Source organism: Amblyomma americanum, chromosome 3, assembly GCF_052857255.1.
Source record: "Amblyomma americanum isolate KBUSLIRL-KWMA chromosome 3, ASM5285725v1, whole genome shotgun sequence".
Lineage (NCBI taxonomy): Eukaryota > Metazoa > Arthropoda > Arachnida > Ixodida > Ixodidae > Amblyomma > Amblyomma americanum.
In genome coordinates, this window is record NC_135499.1 from 138,761,641 (window position 1) to 138,784,785 (window position 23,145).

Below are 23,145 nucleotides of genomic sequence, written 5' to 3' on the forward strand. Positions count from 1 at the left end.
CGTGACAAGCGCAGTTCCTTACCCTGAGAGAGAGCTGCCACCAGCCACACTTCCGCCAACAGTCCTGGATGTCACACTCGCGACGTCGGAGAATGCGCCATCGTCAACGTCTCCTTCCCCTTGACCGTGCCAAAATATCAAAACACAAGCTTATGAGGGAAGGCAACATTTTCAGCAGAGATCTGCCTGGCTAGGTAAGACACAGTACTATGCACTGGAGCGACTCTAGCCAACCTAGAAAAAAAGAAAAGCCATGCTAAGCCAAGCCAGGGTAATTAACACTCAATCTGACGCATTAAAAAGGCTTTCCTGAGAACTGCAGCACATTCAAACTGTCCATGAAACTATCAACAGGCCAGTGAATGCACCAGTGGCTTATATCATGTGACTGGCCAAACAAACCACTGTGCTTGGAGGCCATTCAGTCACCTCAAGAAAGAGGTTGGCTAGAGTCACTCAATCTTTACAATTTATGACTGAACAAAGATACTGATGATGTTGCAAATCCCTGGTACAGTAAACTAAAATGTCATTCCTAGGCACGAATTGTGTCGTGTAGTAACACTACCCGCAGTTGAATAAGCCGCCAGTTCAGTGCTAAAGCAGTAAAAAAACAAGTAAATATAAAATACGAAAAACACTGCAGAGAAGGTCTAGAGCCCTCTTTTACATCGTAACCCAACTATGTAAACAATACCAGCCATGCGGACCACATAGTAAAGTTTTGTACTTGCATCGAACCCTAGCTTCGAACCCCATCTTTGTAGCTTGCATCGAAGCTAGCGTCAAAATAAACTTCACTGTCCATGGGTGAGAAGCTTACAGTCATAATTATGGGCAGGGGTAAGCTTGACCGGGAAGGACTTTTTCAGGGCGCAGTGACATCATTACTGGATCAAAGAAGTGCACTAGAGAGGCTGACTGGACAGGATATGACATGCGTTTGCTCACAGTTGAAAAACAAAAGAAACTTGCTTGTGCACTGCTAAAAGATATTGATAAAATTTAAAACACTTATGCACATTTTCAACTTCCACACTGCACACTAAATGTGCAACATGCCAGTGAAGGCTTTGTAAGCAGTACTGCATTTTACTGTGTGTGAGAAGTATACCTTCACAAAGGAGGCACCTGGCACTTAAACAAAAATGTCAGTGGTCTCAGTGCCATGCCCTTTCTCTGAGTGATGATCTCCGAGATAATGCATAAGAAGTGCACGTTCCAAAATGTACAATAACAACAACAAAAACTGCCATGCCATAGCAAAAGCATATTACTGTTCCTGGCAACACAACTGTATCCCTTTGAAAAAATGACATTCAGGGAAGCATTGATTCTCCGATGACATTATTTTCACGAGCTTGAAACATGCAATGCCATTTATTGCAATCCCCTTGCTGAATACTTTGAAGCATTTACAGCGATGCGCAGTGCCTGAGCAAATAAAATAGCCAGCAAGGTATATGCAATTTGCATAGCTAAACAACATTTTTTCACTAAATCATAATCTTTGCATTTACCATTTATCAGAATTCTTGCGTTACAATTGAGTGGAATTGCCCAAGATGGTATCTGAAACTAAAATGTGGCTGTTCTACACCAGGCAACATGCCTAATTGAGAACAAGTTCACTTTGTTTAACAGGGTAGCTCTGTACCATATCCCATGCTTTAGTGTAGATTCATGTCAGTACTTGTATTAGGTCAACAAAATAATGAAATATGTTTAAAAAATCCTAATTCAGAAATTCTATGGGAGCTGTGCTTCTACTAACAGGAGGAACATCTAGACTAATGTCAGAGTACTGATGGGACGACAGAATCTTCGTAACTATAATGTGTCACCTTGTTCCTCATTGGCCTTGAGCTGACGAACTAATGCCAGCCTTGTCGCATGTTTGGACCATGTGCTCTTCAGGGAGTCCACAGTTTCTAGCATACTTTCCGCCTCACTCTTGACAGCTGGCTTCCACAACTGCTCTCTAATCTCCGGACGGCCAAAGTGGTAAATCTGAAAAGGTGAAAAGAGAATGAACCTTTTTCTTTAGGTCACTTAAAGCATGTGCTAGACAATCTAACACAAGCATTCTCAAGCTAGGCTGCACAGAACAATTGTGTTCCGTAGAGTGCTTTTTAGGTTCCCCAAGCCCCTTGATCCATGTGTGCCTCAGACCCCATCTTTCCTTTACCTACTTTATTCTGGGACTGATCATCCTCTAACTGCTTACAGCAAATTGTTTCACTCTAAAGCCAGTCACCGTTACCAAATTTGGCCCTCATTTTGAGGGGAAGTACGTCTTCATGCCTTTTTTTGTATACATGTCAGACAGTAAGTGGTGGGTGGGGGGGGACCACGACACATGGTTTCCTCATTCCCTTTTGAAAGCCATCAGGGTTCCCTAAGGCTAAAAATTATGAGAACCCCTGCTCTAGAGCACACATATGAATCTAGAACAGTTGCTCATGTTTTAACTCAGCCAGAAACTTTCGCATTTTTTGTCTCTGTAAGCATTGCCAGTGTTAACTGCACTCGAAGATTTAATAGATCAAATGTAAAGTTTTTGTGATTTACAGAGCTAACACTTGTGCTAACTCTGCCTCCTAGGCACAAAGGATGGCACCATACTACACATTTGAACTTTTCAGGATTCACGCTTTTATTGTACCCATTAGTGGGCAACCCCAAACAAAAATGTTACTAAACAAAACTCTCGAATCTTCGTTATAACAGCGTTATAACGGCTGCCTGTGACGTTTTTCTAAAGTGCACAGTACATATTTAATTAGGCATTTACTACAGTGCAGACACAAACCTTAGCCAGTGCAGCATCCCACATATGTGCTTCAAGCAAGATGTGAATGGTTTGCTCTTCATCCTGAGTAGAGGAAAGGAAAAGTGCATCATCACTGTCATCATCAGCAGCAGCAGTTGGTCTATGAACATTGGCCTCTCCCAACAATCGGCAATGATCGCTGTCCTGCACGAGCCACCAGCTGTCCTATCCCCCCCTAGCAAAGTTTCTCCTAACCTCATCTCTCAACCTGATTTTCAGTTGTCCCCGGTTATGTTTTCTTTCCCTTGGAACCACACTGTTACCATAACAGCTCACCAGTTATCTGTTCGCAACATGAAGCATCTATCCCAGATTCATTTTTTCTTGTTGATTTCCAGTGAAACATCATTAACTTGAGTTTATTTTCAAAGGAAAAATAAAGCATGAAGTTCTACAGCAATAAATGGCCTTCAATATTCAAGCTACACCTACCTTTTGCATGTGAAATATAAGACTCTCAGAAAACTATCAAGCCTGGAATGACCTGCACAGCTTCCTCATTTAGTGCTGAGGCTACTATGGTTTTTATACCTGTATATAACGTATAAAATACCACAGTTTTGTTATCACTCCTCATACCTTCAGGCAATTCTCAATCTCTGGCTCACACAGAGAATGCCCCAATAGAAGTGTTTTGAAACAAATACATACAAACCCGATAGCACTTGTCTAGAGCGCTCGAGCGGTATGCTACTGAGCAGATAAAGTGAAATTTTAACACAGCTGCTCTGCTAGGGGCACGGCACTTGTGTCTGTGTGGTCCACATGTCTGTTCAGCTGCGCTTGAGTGCAAGTATTAAAAGTGAGAGTCAGTATTTGCTTTAGAATTTCGCTTTATTTCCTCCACACAGCACTACTCGAGCGCTCTAGATGTGTGAGTGGGTGTGTGTACGTGCTCTCCAATACAAACAAATACAGACCTTTAAAAAGGCCTCGGAAATCTCGGCAGCCTCCGCATGACGTCTGGCAAGCAGCAAAGCATCTGCAAACACAATTACCATTTGGTTTGAAGGCATGAAGTCAAAACAACAGGTACTAAAATAATGTCACCCTTGAGGGCAGAAAAACTTGGCGCAATATTACTGGGAAAGTAATATGTACAGGGTATTGCCCAGCGCACAGTCATAAGTTAAAAACAGCAAAGAATTACAACCATGTTTTTGCACTGAAATTACGATAGCCTAAATGTATGAAAAAAATTGATGGCTCCATTTACTCTCCAAAATTATGTGCAAAACAGTCAGAAAAAAGATTCAATTGGCGCACCAAGTTCTTTAACCATGTTAAAATACCTTTATGAAGTGAGCTTATAACTGTATGCACCCCAAAACATTAAAAATACAAAAGTCAAAGCACACTAGAATTAAATGAAAATTAACTAAAAGTTGTTCCATACTCAACATAGGATGGCTTTATCGATCAAAAACTCACTGAACTCAGAACAGAGCCAGGGGCAGGAAACTTCCATTTATACCATTGCCCAGCCAATCTAGACGTCAGCACCAATTCCTCCCATAGCGGCCAAAGGAAAGCTAAGTCGAGAGTTGTAACGTTGTCATGGCAACGATATCCAACAGGAAAAAAGTACATCCCGGAGTAGGATTTGAACCACCACCAACGAAAACAAAGCCGCTTCGTTTCTCAGCACCTCAGACAATTAGGCCACCGCCGCAGTCTGACACGCTACGTACATGATCATAATTTATTAATTTTTTAAGCATCGGGTCTCTTTTAACCACTAGATGCTCTGAAGTAGTTGAATCAAAACTAACTGAAGTTTCCTGCCCCCTGACAAAGATTCTAAACACATGCTTTAAAAATGGAAGGCCAACTCAGAATTGAGGTGCTTCTCTAACGGAGCACCAACTGAATTACAGCTTGCAGCTTTTACTGAACTTTTGAAGCTTTTAATTACCAAATGCTTAACTTAGCTTTTCGACTGAGTAGAATGGAGCAAAGTAGGAGCCCTATTTAATTAACTGAAGACTCCTTTGCATGTAGCTTTATTGTGGTGGAGCAGCCTGATTTCCAGCGAGGTTTTTGGAAGCTTGCGCTTGAAAGTAACTTTAACGTTTTTATGCCTGCCAACTGTGCACCAATGTTCATCTATTCATCTCAGCTGAATTATTTCAGCTGAATGATCATCAAGAAGATCTATTTTTCCCAACACACACGCGTACACGTGCATGCACACATGCAAATCAGCATGTGTTCATAGGCTACTAGAGGACTGAGATCTGAATTCAGCAGTCAACATAATAGCAAGCAAAGATCACAGACACCATTAAAGTAATCCTAAATCAATTCTGAAAATCGGTTATTCATGATCTAGCAGGTTTGGCAGGAATTTGGCAGGAGAACCACTGTTGAGTCAAAAGTGGCATCCCAAGCGCTGCCAAGCCGAACACACAGCCAAAACACAAGCCACTGGAACTTGCCAGTCATCCGGCTTGCAAGGGCTCGCAGGCTCTCGCCATCATACTGCAGCTGATATGCTGTTGAGAGCAGCAGGTTCCAGTAGAGGCAGATTTCAAAGGCTCTCATGGCCTTTTCCAGTTTTCCACAACGCCTGTAGACAAGTCCAGCTTCCTCGTAATGCTTCTTTTCGAAGAGGTAATCACCATAGATTCCCCACACTTCCTGCAACAGTGAGTGCCGCAGTTGTTGCTCAAGCAACCACATAAAAAATTAAATCGCTCTTAGTTATCGAAGGATGGGTACAGAAATAGAAAGTGGATTGGAACCTGGTTGTCTTCAGCTAATCGTGTGATGTACATAGTTTCTAACAAAGTGGATATGCACTGCAGGCACTTCAATGCCACTGACACCAGAAAATACACTGTGGTGATTAACAAAAAAAAATAACAGGCATCATACATGCAGCTTTGCTCAGATACCAGACACAGCTTCTGTAGTGAAACTCTGTAATGATCAATTGTAAGACTGCTGATTTGCCAGCAGCCAACTGCCAGCCCCCTAGTTTTAGAGAACATGTGGTGCAGGAAAACAGAGTTGGCTAACCTTTCAATACATTTCAAAGAGTGAAAAAAAGAAAAAGAAAACAGAAGCTCTAATGTCCCTAGCATGTGCTGTTATAAACTGAAGAGGGGAGGCCATCACACATTCCGTATTAGTCTGCTGACATCTCCACAATGCACACCTATAATAGCACTTTCAAACATTCATTACAGGAAAATGCTAGCACTTTTTAACATAAATGAATATAAATTCATTACATTAAATTCATCACTTGCATTTGTTCTCTTACCCATTTTTCTCTCTTCCTGTCTCTAAACATTACACCTGCCATGTTCCTCTCCTTAGCTTACTGTGCTCTCCTCAATTTAAGTTCTACCCATTTCGTTAGCCACCACACTCCTGCCCCATAGCTTAGTACTAACAAGACACAGCTGTTATATACTCCCCTCTTAATTAATATCTGTAAGCTGCTATGCACCACCTAGAGTGCCTGCCGAATGCACTCCACCTCATTCTTATTCTCCTATTTATTTCGCTCTAGTTGTCCAGACCTGCGGTCACTACCTGCACTAAGCAGATAAATTTCCTGATAGCTTCCAATGCTTCCCTGCCTATCATGAGCTGTTGTGCTCTGCCAAGACTATCAAACATTACTTTAGATGTCTTCGTACTAATTTTTAGACCCACCGTTCTCCTCTGCCTGCCTAGGTCCTTGACCATACTCAGCAATTCAGCCCTTGAGTTACTTAGCAAGACAATGTCATCAGTAAATCGGGGACTGCTAAGGTATTCTCCATTAGCTTTTGTTCCCAACTCTTCGCAATCCAGTTCCTTGCATACCTCCTACAAACATGCGGTGAATAGTACTGGAGATGCGTCTCATTGCCTGACACCCTTCCTGATTGGCTTTTTATCACTTTCCGTTGAAGGGCTATGGTCACTCTGCAACTGCTATAGATATTTACCAGTACCTTTACATATGCCTCTTCTACACCGTCATTATGCAATGCCTGCATGACTGTCAAGGTTTTGACTGCAACAAATGCTTTTTTTTAATCTATAAAGGCTATACATATATAGTGGCCAGTTATATTTTGTGCATTTCTCTAACACCTGATTGATGGTGTAATATGGCCCACTGTTGAGTAGCTTTCCTGACTGCCAGTCTGGTCCTTTGGTTGACTGAAGTCTAAGGTCGATATAAATTGATTAGAGATTACCTTAGTAAATACATTGTAAACAATGAACAGATTTTTCAAGTCTTTGATGTCCTTCTTTTTTTGGGTTAAGGTGATGCCAATGTAATCCACTTCCATCTTAAAATACCCACCGATCTTAAAGTTTACTATATTTCACTTAGTAAAGTTTAAAACGATCTTACGACAGACTTATCAGGAACAAAGGGAGCATTACTTTGAACACATCTTATTTAAATGCTAACTACAGCCTTGTTAAGCACTTTTGGCTGATACTGCTTGGTTTATTCTGTCACTTCATATAAGAGGCATGCATACATCTTGTGACAGTCAGGTATTATACTGACCGAGCAAGGAAGCCATGAAAAAAGTGGATTTCTTAAAAATCAACAACCTAAAAGAGGCCCACTATTATATTTGTTGCACGTATAACTGCAGATTGGGCCTTAAAGAACTTGGCTCCATGCCCGAACTGCAAAAAATTGTCTTCTTCACAATCCCCACGACCGAAAAAGTTTTGTGCTCAAGAGTACACGCATACATAACATAATGCACACAAAACGCCTTCCAGTCAAATATGCAAGTCGATTAACACAAACATGGCAGCTGAACCACAAAGGCTAACAAAGAAGCCATGCATCAGCAAAAATATAAGAAATTTGTTAATACGATAATTTTTTTCTAATCTCACAGCTTTTAAAATTTTAACAGCGGTAAAATGCTGCGGTAATGCGGTACCTTGCATTCATGAGATCCTTCGGGAAAGAGATTAAGTGCTGTGGTGTACAGCCTCTGAGACTTGATGAGGTTGAGGCACTCGCTGAAGTGTGCTTCACCTAGGTGGCAGGAAAGAAACATATAAACAATAGGCAATAGTAGACAATGCTAAAAAAAAGAAACAATGGGCTAGCAATGAAGTTAACACAACTACTTTGACAATTTACTGCAATCCAACACTAGGAAATTTCACCAGAAACCAATTGCAGAACTTATGACGATGATGAATTTTTATGGCACTAGGGCAGCTTCGGCCAAGAAGTGCCATGGTACAAGGTATTTTCTTCTACACAAAGTGGGGTCAAAGACCCATTTCCCAAGCATTTCCCCCCATATAAGCAGAGCACCAGATTAGAGGAAAGCTTGTACCCACTGTATATCACCGGTGGGAACGCGGCGGCACTGGGTATCGAACCCCGCACCTCACACATGCGAGATGAATGCTGAAATCACTCTAAACTATCACTGTGCCAGCTTGCAAAACTGAAGCACTGATTCCAGTGTAAGCATGGCAGTAACAACAAAACTTTGGCACTAGCTGTGAGGCAACAAAAACCATATAGTAAACAAGGGGTTGAGAAACTTGAATACTGCTCTTTAGTGCAATGATCAACAACATCTAGAAGTTCTTGCATGAAATGCTCAGTAAGTGCATTTTCTTTTCACAGACACTAGACTTTTGTGATTCTACATGTAGTGAACTGAAGAAAGGAAACAACGAATCATGAGTGGAAAATAAGCTTCATGGAAAACAGCTACTTGCCACAAAGGCTAATATTCTTGAGGGCCTTCTTGTAACGTTCCAAGTGCATGTCTATCTTGAAACGGCGATAATTCGGCTCAAGCTTGTTAAGCTGGTTTAGGAAAGGAACATATTCCTTGGGGTCCTGGAATGAGCACGGCACACGTTACACACCACCATGCAGTGCTTCCGAGTTTTCCCGAGCGAGCAAACAAGATTTTGAAAAACACGGGCTCCTAAGCACACAAAGGTGCAATGGTTTTGCACTAAGCCCGTCTTTATATGGTCATCGAAAACAAATCCACCCATTTATTGCTCTCAGTAAAAAATTGATTCTTGCTTTTTCAGGCTCTGCCGACATTTGTCCAGCAGCAAAAGATGCATTTATAGGCAAAAAAATCAGGATTTGAAAATTGCCCCGCCACATACCAAATTCAAATTCGTGACGTCCTGGCCGAAAAGGAAAAGGTTAATGGTTTAACGCATCATTTGAAAGAAGAAAACATGCACACAAATATTTGGAGTCTACAGCACCTTTAAGTATATATGCTTGCACCAGACATCAGAAAGCAACAACATGTAGGGTGCTCTACCTAATGGATTTTGGCTATACTGTAGTGGGACAGTGTTCAAAAGCACTCATGAGTGGCAGAACTGCTGAATGTTTGACACATCTTCGAACTAAATTTTGCAAGCTGACATTCAAAACACAATTCAGCATTATGCTTCCTGGCAGATTATTTGCCAATATTAGTTTTTAAATAAGGTAATATATGATATCCTCACACTCCTAGCATGAATACAATGTAATGAATGCAACTAAAGAGACTGGCAGACATACAAATATCCATGCAAGCATATAAAGGCAGATAAGTAAGAGATTCAACAAACTGGGACTCCTCCTACATTATGCTGCTTCTAAGCCGGAGCTAGCTAGCATTTCATTAAGAGGAATACCTTTTGAGATTTTTCTGCAACCATGAGAACAATGTCAAAGTTGTAGGTCCCCAGGGCCACGCCAAACAGGTCTTTTCTGTCCACAAGGTAAAAGAGGTACTTGAGTGCTGCTTCACATGTTATGCCCGCTTTGTTTGCAGAGCCTGCATAAAAAGGATAATAAGTATTGTACTGTGGCATTACTGCACGACAGGCTGTGCTTCTGACAAGAAAATGAGAATCTCACTTTTCCAATACTTACTGCATTTGTTTCAAGCTACCAGAGACTTTCTTGAATGAGAAACGACAGAAAGTGAATGCTATAAAATAGTTCTGCACGTACCTTTGAGGTCATATATCTTGGATAGTGCCTCATCCAGTTCTGGTTCTGTTTTCTTAGCATGACATGTCAATATGGACAACAGGTACCTGTTAAAAGGAAAAACTTTCTCTGTAAAAGTGAAGCAATCCAACATGCAAAATGGCTCATTACCATAAATACTGTGTCACTGATTGAAATGTTACTTTATTGTAATCCACCTTTTCATAGGATGTGGTGCCCTCTGGGGAGTTTGCGAAAATCTGTTTTCTACAGAGAAAAGTGGTTGAAAACAAGTGCACGTGAGCGATGCAGGTGCAATTCGGTGCCACTAGTCGCAGTGAAGTGGTAGTTGCGCACTTGGCACCTGCCGCCATTTATAGTTTGCAGCAGTCGCTAGCATGAATAGCACGTGCGCAGTAAAAGCTCGTGATTTGTTTTTAACCAGTGCAGCACGGGAGAGAGCCAAGAAGAAGAGGCATGCACGTGGGGAGTGGTGTGGAAAAACACAAAGCAGGCAAGCACATGGTGTGACACTTACGGGACACAGCTTTATGAGCAGAATATGAATAAACACAAAAAAGTATGATTATTTTATTTGTTCACCATGCTGTGTCAAAGTAGCATGCGCAGGCCTCTCCATGCAAGCAAAAACACAAAACGAAATCAGACAGAGCACTGTGCTGATAACAGCCAGCACTGTGCACGCTGGCTGGTCCCTATTGTGTGTAAATTGAGGCTCAGCAAATTCTTTTCATCTGCAAGAAAAGGATGCGGTGCAAGAGATTTGAGCGTTACCTGTCACGGTCCAGATGCTCAAGGACACCTCTCAAAGCATCACAAACCTCATCTCTTTTGCTCTTTTTGAACGCAAAGGGCACTCGATTTCGGGCTCGATATGCTGATGCATACATTGTGACTGAGATGTCTTTGTCTCTGGAATTAAATGCAAGGAAGAGTTGATGGCAGAGTATGTATTCCTTCTACTTGTGCAAGACTGCATCAAAGAAAGCAGGTTTACGTCAGTGCTGTTAGGAAGAGGTTGAGGTCTGCTGGCTCCTTTACTTGCTTTGCAAACTCTGACAGGTTGCTCAAGAAAGCCTGAAAAGAAAGCAAGAAAAATCACAGAGTTAACTTATGCACATGGCATATATATTGTTGCAGTCTAATGTGCACATCCTCAAAAATATGAGAAACACACAAGTCTGTAAAATGCAGCAGAAATAGTTTTGTCGAACATGTGTTACAACTTTTGTTTATGGGCAAAATTTTATCTCTACCCTTTACGCAACCATTTCATTTAGGCAACCAACTTCACCAATGGCACGGATCTTTAACATATAAAAAATGAGGCTTCAGTTAACTGCATCTCAATGGCACTATCGTATTGCCCACTCATAATGTTCATGTGTGCCAGAATTGCTGCGATGTTTCAAATACCAGCACTTTTGCAGATGTATAATTTTGTAGCACAATTAAGGTTGCGAAAAAACATGCTACTGTGTCAACTTTGGTAGCTGCAAACTCTGTCAAGGCAAACAAAGCTTGGGAGGAGTAACAACTGCTCATTAATACTATTAATTGAATTTGTAAAAAGTGGAGCACCCTTTGTTAAGCATGGACCAATCATTGTTAAGTCACAATGATAAATATTTTTGATGCATCAACTCAGCTTAAGGGGTCTATATACAAATATGAATTCAGAAAACGTACCGATGGGTCATGGTCACAAAGGAGGTTCAGGTCAATGCGATTAACCTTCATCAAAAGGAATGCATCGCCATATTCCCTTCTGTAACAAAAAAGATGACGTCATGGAAAGATGGCCAATAATGAAACTCACTAGGCCTGCACAGAAAACAGGAGCCCAAAGGACTTCACCAACCTGTCCAGATGATCACACACCCTGTCCAGCACAAGTGCTCTTGGCGATATGGTCTCAAGGTTTCCTCGTGGAAGCTGCATAACAACGCGACCGTTGACTGGGACACTCGTCACCAGCAGGGAACCGCTCTCCAACTCACGTGGGGCATCATTCAGAGACTCCACCGATTTGCCATTCAAAAGGTCTGCAAAGGACATGGTGTAGCTCAGGGGTGCTCACTGCCAAGAACAAACCACACGCTGCAATTACATAGCACTAACTGGGTTCCGCTCACAGCAATTAACACGTCTTGCTCTTGAAACCTTGCAAATGTTTCATGCTTCTTATGAAGCATCGCAGTGAAAACAGTGGCTGTGGTGGCTTTTAATATGCTTAAAAAAATTAAAAGAGAGCAATAATGCTCCACAATTTAAGGGAATAGGATTCCTTGTCATAAATTTTCTTGCAACAGCAAAATTTAGGTGAAGCAGAACAGTAAGGTGCTGCAGACAAATTGTAATACATAAGAGGCAGTGCTGTAGCCTGAAATTCCTTTAGGAGTAGGGGCTAAAGATGTGCCCAGTGGTTTGGAGAGAAGGCTAGAGCTAGGCGCCCACAGAAAATATGCTGTATATAGAGATGGTCAACACTAAATGGGAGCCTTAGCGGTCTTCAGATCAATCAAAATTCCAGTTTGGACTAGTTGGTCCATGCTACAAAGTCTTCTAAGAACGGCACGAAATGGACACATATATAGGTAGTACCTGTCCTGTCTTTATGTGTTCCTTCTTCATTGTCCCATCGACTTCACGCTGTTCTTACAAGACCAACAGCTAAATTAACCACTCTCGTGCTACACCTTTGATAAAAAAAAGGAGGAATAATTGTTCCCACAATCTCTGAGCCTTCAGCATTCCATTACTAAAAGCCAGTTTGCATAGAAGCACCTAGTACATCTGCTTTCTTATACTTTGAAGATGAGCAGAAGGAGGTAATGAGGAAAGGAGAGGCATGGTTACTGCCTCACCACAGTTGGGTATGCGAACCATGGAAGGGATGAGAAGGGTGAAATAATAGAGGACAGGAAGAAGTACAAGGTTTGAAAATTTTAAAACCTTTCAAAGTTTTGATAGGGCCACAGTTATTAGCATTACCCAAGGGGCCCTGAAACTTTAAGGCTGCATGCATAAAAGCAATTTCTTTACTCTTGAAGGGCTGGAAGTTGCCACTTGGAAGATGCGAGTCTGAAAGAATGTACACAGGCAGCCTTTGTAACTGCCAGCTTGATGCTTTTATGAGGAACACACAGGAAAAAGGAGGGGAGAAAGGGGAAAAAACGGGAGACCCAAGAAACAGCCATCAAGACAGTGTTACACAAGAGGAGCCGGCAACTAAGGTGCTGATCCCAGTCATGTCAATTTCATCAACATACTTGCAAGGTCGAAATCCAGCAGCAGACAGCGCAGTGTATGATGGTGCGTTGTGAGGAGAAGGAACTTCCCATGAAGCTTGAATGAAGTGCAATCATCGCATACCTTCACATCATCGCAGAAAAGTTCAAAACGATCTGACAGCGCTATCACCTTTGGCTGCAAAAAAAAGGGGGGGAGGGGGGGGGAGAAATTCAAAGACATGCTGTTTACTGCCTCAAAAATTTATAGCGGTCATGATGCAATCATAGTTTTCTAAAACCAGTTACCTAAATATCATACAAACATTCAAACCAAAGATATTTCTAAAGATTTTATAAAATTTCCAGGCTTTCAAAGTTATGTAATAGTATGCCATTAATACAAACTCACCTGTTTCAGGACCTCGCCAACAGCAGCTGTAGTGCATGGCCTCGGAAGCTCAAGCTGAATTCCATCAGAGCGAAGCCATGGAGCCAATGTTCCCTCTGCCACAAGTGTCACTGATAAGTATGGTATGTAACACTGTCGCCAATTATACAGCAGCAGGGAGCAGAAAGAATTACAACAATAAAGGTTTCCTTTTTTTTTTTTTTGAGTACACAGCCATATGGTTCAACTGAATGTTCAGTTAATTATACAGCCAAGTCCACCTACAGCGAACCCACTTATAAAATCAACACTTCCTTAGTACGAAAAAAAAACCGACACGACCATCCCTATGTACATTAGGGCCATGGCGCTGAACCAGTTGCAGTGAACTCATAGGTGCAGAAAATTTGTAGAAATTTCCGGAAATCTGTGGAAATCTGTGGAAAATTTGTTTGCTTATGTCTTATGGTTCCCAAGAAAAGGTACATAAACCTCCAAAAATTCTGTTTTGAGAAAAATGAAAATAATGCTTCTGAATACTACTCCCATTTTTCTGCTTGACGTGGCAGTGAAAAAGGATAAAAAAAAATTTTGAAGTCTCGAATACCCAAGTGTAATTTATTTTCTGAAACCTAAAGAAATGCTCTATCAGAAGGTTGCAAAACCTAAAAATCAATTTTTTTTTGACAAAACAAGCTGTCACTCCACCCGTTTCGGAAAATGATCTCGTGGCAGAGAAGCAGCAGCACACTCATGTGTTGTCAACGGTACCTGTCTTCCCTTTCAAACGAGAGACTCTAAGAATCTTTATAAGCGGGGTCATAAAAAGAGAGATTTGCAATGCCTAAACAGATGTAGCGGAAGACGCTGATCTCATACTACACTGGAGAAGATTCATCAATTGCACCAGTTATCGCCCGCACCACACACACTGATCACCAATATCTTAGAAGCCAGGTTAAACGTTGCAAGCTGAGAAGCTCAAGCGTCTGCGTCATCAAATCTACATGCTTGTATGGTTTCTGGCCAAGAACATGTAGGTCGTTGCGCCTTGCGGACATCAGCACTGCATTCAAGCTTCTGACACAGGCCCGTTCTCCTGTATTGAGCCCGTGCTAACCTCACCAAGCCTCGCTACGCTTTATTTGGCCCCAAAATTAACCCCAGCTAAGACTAAAGCTGTAAGGTTTGAAACATTCTCTGCATGCGAAAACCAACCAATACTGCCGTTACACCCACAAGCAGCATCGACGCATTCTTCCACAAGATGCTGTCACCGGTTTGACCTGTATTATACTTAGCACTCAATTTGCAAAATGAATTTGAGCATATGATGCTTAATGATATGCCAAAAGATCACATTTATCACATGTTTTCACTGACCTGGAGTGAGAGTGGAGCAGCTGCCATCCTGGTACTGAAGGCAAACAACCGTTCCATCCAAATTTGTAGACAGGGTCAGCACAGAGTCTTCTAAAACGCAGAGTGACCTGAAATGCCATTAAAGACATGCAGTGATTGCCTTACGAGTTCCAACTCCGCATGTTAAACCACACTGTTATAAATCTAACATTCAGGATGCTTTATTTGTCAATATTTTTAATAAAACCTCCCCAAGTTAAAGCTAAATGGGACAGTAAAGACAATATCGATAGACTATGGTATTCTACCAACAAACAGACCACTCTCAATGAAAAAAAAGCTTTTATAAGCTTGAAAAGACAAAAAAAAGTGGAGCACAGGTGTCATCAGCATTGGCTGATTTTGCAAGTAAAAAAAAAAGAAACAGCAAAAACTGAAAGGTGTTGTCCTCGGATGACGACCTCAGCTCGTCACGAGTGATCGCCACTTTCTTGCTTACGACAAGCTCACCTCGTCATGGGTGTTTCGCTGCTTTCTAAATGGCTTTTGACGAGCTGTGCTTGTCAAATGGTGTTTTTACATTTAAAACATAAATGGCAACACCTGTTCATTCATCCGTGGTTTTATTGAATGCGAGTTTCCGCACTAGATGGCAGAAGGCGTTCCTTGTATGCTGAGGCTCACCCTGTTAGCATGAGATTTTCCCGCGCTATCAAACAAACATGGCATCATTCCTAAGGCGTTATAATGCGGAAGAGTGTTATCCATCGGGTTACGTTAACACAGGCGATGAGGATATCGACTGCAAGTTTTCTTCTTCGAGTGAAGAAGATAGTGATGAAACTTCAAAAGAAACAGCAATAGCAAGAACATCTGCAAGGAAACAAGGATTTGGTGTAAGTAGTACAAAAAGGCCCTCTGCAAAGTGCCATGTTTTGAGCACTACCACACTATTGGTTGTCTCCAGTAGTTGGGAGGGAATCAGTGCAAGCATATTTCCAGTACAGCTATTCAAAACCAAGCCTTTCTTTTTGAAGTCCCAAAAATGGACACTACATGATGGCAAATAAAACATGAATCTTTACCATAAAATGTTTTCACAGTTATTTTTGTGTTTTAAACATGTTCCTGGAGCATTTCACGTCATTAAAAAAATAAGCCATTTTGGTACTTTTTTTTTTTAATAAGCCCTTAAGAGGTTAAAGGGGCCAAACACTGAATTTTAAACACTCAATTTTTTTCGCAGAAATGGAAAGCTTACAGTCTTAGGCACTCTATCCTCACTGGTTTTGTCAGAAACACTGCAGAAGATACCAAGATTTTTTCAATCATTTTTATGTATCCTGATGCTGGAAAACATGATCAGGAAACAAGATGACAATTGCACGCCAGCAAAAGTGATGTAATGAAAACTGAAAAAGTCTCACCCACCAGATAGTAATTAGTCTGTTTTAATATACAGAATAACGTCCATTTGAGTTTCCACACCCAAAGCTGTAACGGCCCAGTGACGTTTGCCTCGTCGATGAAAGTATTAGTGGATAGTTGTTACCACTTAATCCATGAAATGCAGAACACTGTGGCGCCATCTAGTGAAAAAGCTAAGCGCACTTCATCGGCGATGCAAAGAGAGTGTTGCTTTTTATCAAAGGGCACACTAGAGAGGGCGTAAACTATAATATAACATGCCGAACACTCCTGGAAGAAAAAGACACTATGCACTTAAGAACAAATGAGCAATATTTTACCGAGATATGGCCACGTGGGGGGATACACCGATAATGACAAGGTTCAATCACAAGACGGCACTTCAGTTTGTTTTATGAGATTTGCAATGCTACATTGAAATAATAAACTGTCGTTGCTTCAACACTGCAAAGCTCAATTGTTACAATATGATGCAAGATTGTTACCTTTCCACCATAAGCTCATGAAACATTTGGTCAGTGGTCGGTGCCTTTAAGTTAAGCTTTTACGCCATTCTGTTCAAACAAAACATGACCTGGCAGGAATGGTTTCGTTTCTAAACAATACAGCTTTTATGCAAGGCAACATTCTAGGCCACAAGCTGCTTACAGTTCAAGAAAAAGAGCACATGCTATTGAAATGGAAACAATCTTTGTAGCGTATCTAACTGAGTACCAGAAATGACTTTTTAGACGAATGCGTATAAACACAAGTGGCAGTGCCGCTGACCTGGTCTGGACTCATGGTCTAATGTTATGAATCTGCAATCTAATGTCTAAGAGAGTAGAGAAACAAGCACTAACTCTCAATCGAAGATTTATTTTAAAAAAAACATTCAATATACATACTGTACATATTAGCAACCCAGATGAGCTTGTATCTTAAGCAGTAAAAAAAATAACTTCTTCAAATAATTATGAAAATGTATATATTCCATGTTTTTCGCAAGCAAACCTTATCCTTTCGCCGATCAAAAATTCAGAGATCTGATTAGCTGGACTTTTTCACAGCACCAAGACATGCCCTGTAGAGCCAATATAAAGAGCACCTGAAAATCTGGATGCATCGCAACTATTGCTCGATTTTTTGGTTCCCATTTGCACTCGCCAAAGTACTGCCACAAGAAGCCAAGCCACAATATAATGTGCATAGTGAAATCTCATTAATTCAGACTTCATGAGGGATCGAAAACTTGAATGAATAAAGAGGAATTTACACTAAAAGAAGGATGTTTAAGCCGGGCTAATATTCTGTGCAGGTTGGCTCATTGTGCATGCATGGTTGCGAGCTCGTATCGTTCTTACACATCATCCGTTGCTCAAACTTGGATTGTAGTCACAGTTTGCATACTGATATGTTCTGATTGAATCCTTTTGCCCCGAACGCAAAAGGCAGCAGTGACGAGTGCAAGAAGCGTATGGCTTCACAGAGACAGCGAGCAGAAGAAAATGGAAGTGCTGTCATTCAAAACTGCCATTCTGATGACAATCAAAATGCAATTATTATGTGCAAGCAACCGTAGAGTGCACACAATAATGTGCTGCAACCTCTGAGACTGGTGCTCGCCTCTGGCCTTATCGAGGAAAATGCCGAATGACCGCTTGCTTCAGCCATCTGTTGATTCTTTCTTTTCTATACCACCATCTTCGCTTTTTCATTTTGGCCCCTTCATTTCATTTTGGACCCTGTGTGGCGCGTTATGCGCTTATCTGGGCTACAGAGTAAGAGGTCTGGACATTAGAGAGATTTAGCAGAGTGGTGATGTAATACCGCTAACGGATGCATACTGAACATTTCTGCACACCCCGAGAACATGGACAGAATTGGACAGCATCGCTCACGCAGTGTTCCCTGAAGGTCCGCAAACTAACAGGTACACGGTAGTGAAGCTACTTTTGAAATTCTTAGTGGCCATGTCTCTCCTTTCTGCTTGTCGCGCATCATAACCCTCTTTCTTCTCTTTTTTCCCAGGGTTAAGTAGCGTGCCAGATAATGATCCTTCAGGCTGAATTCCCAGCCTTTTTCTCTCTTTTAGAGGACACTAGCCTTCTGGAGCAGTGGTTGGGAGTTATTTTGTTTAGACTACGTGACACAGACAGACCAGTTGTCGGCATATTCAATGCAAGGCTAATCCCATTTGCTGCTTCACCCTGCCACCACCACCATCATGCATTCGGTGATTTATTTATTTAGTCACGTTTTCCTGAAGGCACTCACAAGGAGGGATCATCATGCTTCCAGCCATTTAGACTTGTTGCCACAAAAAAAAGTACATCTTTCTCAAACAAAAGTTTGCAACTGATGCCAAAAGAGACAGTAATGCAGTTATTGTGGATATCTTACTTTGCGACCAGACGTGTCTGTTCTCCATGCCTGATATCCACTCGCAACAGATGATGGGATTCCTCAGAGGTGCACACACAAAGCACGTAGTCCTTCGAGGGCCATGTCCAGTGATGCAGGCTCAACGTGTGTTGAGGCACCTCGATGCCATCGAATTCTATTCTGTAGCAGTGCAACATGAAATCTAGTTAGCATCACAGCACAGTTAGGGTTAAAAATGAAATGTGTATAACTCTTCCACACTTTAAACTTGGCTTTGGTATAAATAAATTAATAGAGCTTTCAAGAAAATCTGCACCTTCCCTCACATAATGAGCTCGGATAAATAAGTAATGGCACAAAGAAACCTGTGTTCGTCTGTTCTTATGGAACGACACCTTTTCTAGGCACTTTAAAATCACAACACATCAACGAGGATGAATTAAATATTTCAAGTGTACAGTCCATTTCGAACTCCTTTGTGCAGGAAACAAAGGTGCTTCAATGAGGAGTTAACGCAACAACATGCAGTAAATAACGCATGCATTACATCTGTTCTACACAGATACAGATAAAGCACTAGGGTAAACGATGACGACTGCACTTCGCATTAACTTACTAAGCTCGTCAAGACACAAGCATAGTAACAAATAAATTAGTCAATTTACAAGATTTAAAGGCGAAAACAATTCACAACAAGCATGACAGCAATTTTAATTATAAACGTTTGCACACTGAAGTTAGCACCTCAGCTAAGAGTGGCTACCTCTAGACTGAAAACCTTTAACCACATTGAAATTTTTAAACCGAACTGAAATCTCTAAACTAACATTTTTGCCTCTCCTGAAACATAACTTCTGGGGCTGGGGAATGATCCAGCATACATGTGCTTAGCAGCAGACATGACAGCATGGCTGCTCAATAAGTGTCTACCGAATGTGTTGGGTTGAAAACCCTGGCCATGCTTCTTGAGGTATATCTTTAAGAAAATGTAAGTGGATACGGTTGTGTCCCTAGTACATATTAGACGAGCATGTCGCTGTGACGTAATGAATGCAGGAAATCAATCCATGCATGAGCTAGTTTGGAAACATTTGGCTTCACAAAGCAGTGCAATAAGCTCCTATATATTTTATAAGAGTGCATTTGGACATGAAAATGTGTCCAAAGAAGAGGGCATGAAAGTAGGAAAGGTACAATAAGCACCGCATTTAGTTGTGCGAGGCATGCACATCTAAAAAAAGTAGAATGAAAATAATGCAGCAACAAAGATTTATATTCATCTTGCAGTCCATTTTCTAGCAGCCAGGAATTTCTGCAAAGAGTACTATAAATATCTAGTTGTTATGTCACTTGTTACATCTATATTGTCTTCATTGAGCCCATATTTCACAGATTTTGTTTCTATATAAGCCTGAAAATAAGTGCACATTAGTCCGCCGACTGGTTCTATAATAATGAATTAGTATAACTTTTAAACCATACAAGTAGATCATGGTTAGTTGAGGGCAACATGAGACATGAGAACGTGCACCTGTAAGGGCCGTAGCACTCGGGGACAGGTGATGTCACCTTGAAGCCGTTCCGTCCACCTGCACCCTCAAGCTGCAGTGTGCAGCTTTCAGTGTGTGGCTTTACAAAGCCCTCTGCAAGCAGAAGACAGAAGTACAGTGGTTTGCTCAGCTAGTGAATGCACGAATGTAATGTGCGCTTCCATTAACAACTTGTTGCCCTAAATAAAAAATAAGAAAAGTATGCTCCTTTTAAATAAGAGTAGCACTTAAAAGTAGGAATATAGTAGCACAGCAGTATAATGATATCGGTGCAAAAGAACTTGATGTCAGAAACTTTTTCTTGTGTTTTAGTACTAGGAGATTGTTAAAGTTAAGCCATGGCCTGTGTCAGCACACCAAGGTTTCACTAAGCAACCACATGCAGAGATACCAATGACTGAAAAATTAATGCTCAGATTACTAAGAACTAATTGTGGCAGTGAAATTCCCATTGTTTGACACATCAAGCTTGTAGCTCTGCAGTGCACGTGTGCACTGGTTCTCTAGTTTTCCAGTTCTAGTGCAATTTGAGTGAAAGGCAATGGGCGAAAGATGACAGATACTGATGCCGTAAGTGCCAATACGTACCGGTAGTGCTTTACTGCATGGCAATTTATATGCGCGGCAATTGCATTACAATCCGCAATGCCAAAAAGTATGGTTTTGTTTATGGGGTTCAACGTCCCAAAGAGACTCAGGCTACGAGGGATGCTGTAATGGAGGGCTCTGGATGATTTTGACTACCTGGGGTTCTTTAATGCATAATGACATCACATAGTGCACAGGTATCTATAAGTATTCTGCCTCCATCGAATTGTTATCGCCGCGGCCGGGATCAAACCCAGGTTTTTCCAGTCAGCAGCTGAGCACATAATCTGAGCCACCATGACGGCTCAAATGTCAAAAAAGAAACTGTCAAGACAGGCATGCTATATGTATTAAGCTCCAAGTGGTGCCAGATTTCTCGGATCAGTTAAGTTCTTTGGAACATTAGTTTACCTGAATTTGCTGCAAGCCATTAAAGCAGGCTCAGGAGCCTAAGGGTACACTGACCCCTTTGGAGTGTGCCAGGGAGCCTGACACAAAAATGAGGGGCATACCTGTCCACCTCATTTACAAAATACGACAGAGAGCCTCGAAATTTTTTTTTCATGGCCAAAAGTAAAGGACTAAAGGCATTTTCCAAAGTACTTCATAAACCAGACAGACATTTTTGTATGAGGCTTTATGGGAATAAACATCTGCCAGAGTATCACCTTCTGCCAACCATCTCTCCTCTTGGAGGTCACTGTTTCTTGCAACAGGCTAACAATAACAAAGAATGCCTGAAGCAAGTGAACAGATAGTCAGACATACGCAGCGAAAGAAGAAACAAAAGGTACTCACCTGGGCTAGAAAGTACAAACAGGAGGCTGTTATGAACCCCTAGCGCAATGACAAAATCATCTCCATGTTGCCCAACCCCAAATGCCACCTGGTCGATGAATGCTGTTGTCTTGACCCTGTAGCTACACATTGGCGGGGGAACAACAGCAACCTTGAAGAGTGTTGTCAGCACCGCATCTGAAGGCAGGGAAAATCAAAGGAGTAAAAAGTAACAACATGAACCATCCCAGGAAGCATGAAACAAGAAAAGGCAGCCAACTCAGCAGTGTGCAAAGGCTGCACACATAATAAGAGGTGCATGTTTATGATGTAGCATATATACATGCATTTACAACATAAAACAAGCAAAGCACAAAGTCCTTTCACGAAACATAACATCTTGAGAGACCTGCCATCACAGAGGTTAAAAACAAATCCTATACACAGTAACATGTGCATTTTGCAAAAATACAGGAATATTTGGATACAACTACCACTCCCATACTGTCACAAGCTGATAGTTAGGTAAAATTCAGAAGCTTAAATAAGCATGTAAATTTATAGCGGAAAAAACAATGAAAAACTCGTCTAACACCCAACCTGAAATGGCCTCATGGACTTTTAAACTGAACCTAAAAATGTATATAAGAAGTCACTGCTCATTTCAATGCTAAACTTGTTTCTTCCAGATTAAAACAAAACAAACGGCCTTGTGACACCAGATTAAAACAAAAGGAACAGCCTTGTGCCACATAATAGTAGGCCGTTTCATTTGTTGCTTAGCAAATACAGCCAGTCCACACATGTAACAAAAATATTTTTAAAAATTAATCACAAAGATGTGGAAAATGGACATATGCTCCACGGCTAGCCGAAGCGTATTACACAGCAGATGTGTCCATTCGATATGACCCACCGTGCTTGAGAGGCTCAATTATAATGGTAGTACTAGCCTGCAGCTTTCTTTTTTGCATGCATTCGAGGTGTTAACATTATGACAGCGGAACTGCAAAGGGGCTGAATCTGCTAGGCCGCTAAACCATTCGAGAAAAGGTGAGCTGTTCTCAGATGTAACAACACCCCCAGAATTTCTGGTTTTTGTCAAGGCATAGAATGCCTTTTGTCAAGGCATAGAACAGACAGCATGCCAAACCTTTGCCCCACAAGTGTAATCAATCCCACTCCCATCTCAACGTGACCACAGATGGCACATTCTCAAGAACACCCACTCCAGAGCACAGATGTTCTTCATGGCTGAGGCCCACCTGGGTGGCTTTTGCTTCGATAAGTACATCAATCTGGGAGCTTTCAAATACAAGTCCTGGCATACTATGACACTGATACCACATTACGGCAGAGAAAATCCCTCAAAGAGCGACTGCTGCAAAATAATGGAGAAATGAAGGCTGTTAACAGTTACTAACATCTTTCCAAATTGTTAGGCCAGCTTCACCTCAATATCACTTATTCCTCTATTTCCTCTAAAAATAATTATTCTGCAAAAAAAGCACGCTCTGAATCATATCGAAAGCCAGAATCTATGTAAATGTCATTAAAACATTTGTGTAGTGTTTTCTAAAAATTTAGATTTATCAACTACTGAACAGAGGCCTGGTTTCATGCCTCTTCAAAACATTGAAATTTTGCTC

At 41.4% G+C, this 23,145-nt stretch overlaps 1 protein-coding gene across 1 annotated transcript in view; it reads right to left on the bottom strand.

Annotated features, from left to right (window-relative positions):
* Elp1 (elongator complex protein 1) overlaps positions 1-23,145 on the bottom strand; it is a 41,596-nt gene that overhangs the window by 6,083 nt on the left and 12,368 nt on the right. The window contains exons 11-29 of the mRNA XM_077657993.1: positions 21,518-21,694; positions 20,113-20,224; positions 18,600-18,761; positions 14,811-14,917; positions 13,449-13,543; positions 13,079-13,235; positions 11,668-11,851; positions 11,496-11,574; positions 10,804-10,883; positions 10,581-10,718; positions 9,807-9,892; positions 9,485-9,627; positions 8,549-8,672; positions 7,747-7,844; positions 5,272-5,473; positions 3,754-3,815; positions 2,813-2,875; positions 1,845-2,010; positions 23-119 (exon numbers count right to left, since the gene is read on the bottom strand). Coding sequence (XP_077514119.1) covers positions 23-119; positions 1,845-2,010; positions 2,813-2,875; positions 3,754-3,815; positions 5,272-5,473; positions 7,747-7,844; positions 8,549-8,672; positions 9,485-9,627; positions 9,807-9,892; positions 10,581-10,718; positions 10,804-10,883; positions 11,496-11,574; positions 11,668-11,851; positions 13,079-13,235; positions 13,449-13,543; positions 14,811-14,917; positions 18,600-18,761; positions 20,113-20,224; positions 21,518-21,694 — 2,332 coding nt within the window. The remainder of the gene's footprint in view (positions 1-22; positions 120-1,844; positions 2,011-2,812; positions 2,876-3,753; positions 3,816-5,271; positions 5,474-7,746; positions 7,845-8,548; positions 8,673-9,484; positions 9,628-9,806; positions 9,893-10,580; positions 10,719-10,803; positions 10,884-11,495; positions 11,575-11,667; positions 11,852-13,078; positions 13,236-13,448; positions 13,544-14,810; positions 14,918-18,599; positions 18,762-20,112; positions 20,225-21,517; positions 21,695-23,145) is intronic.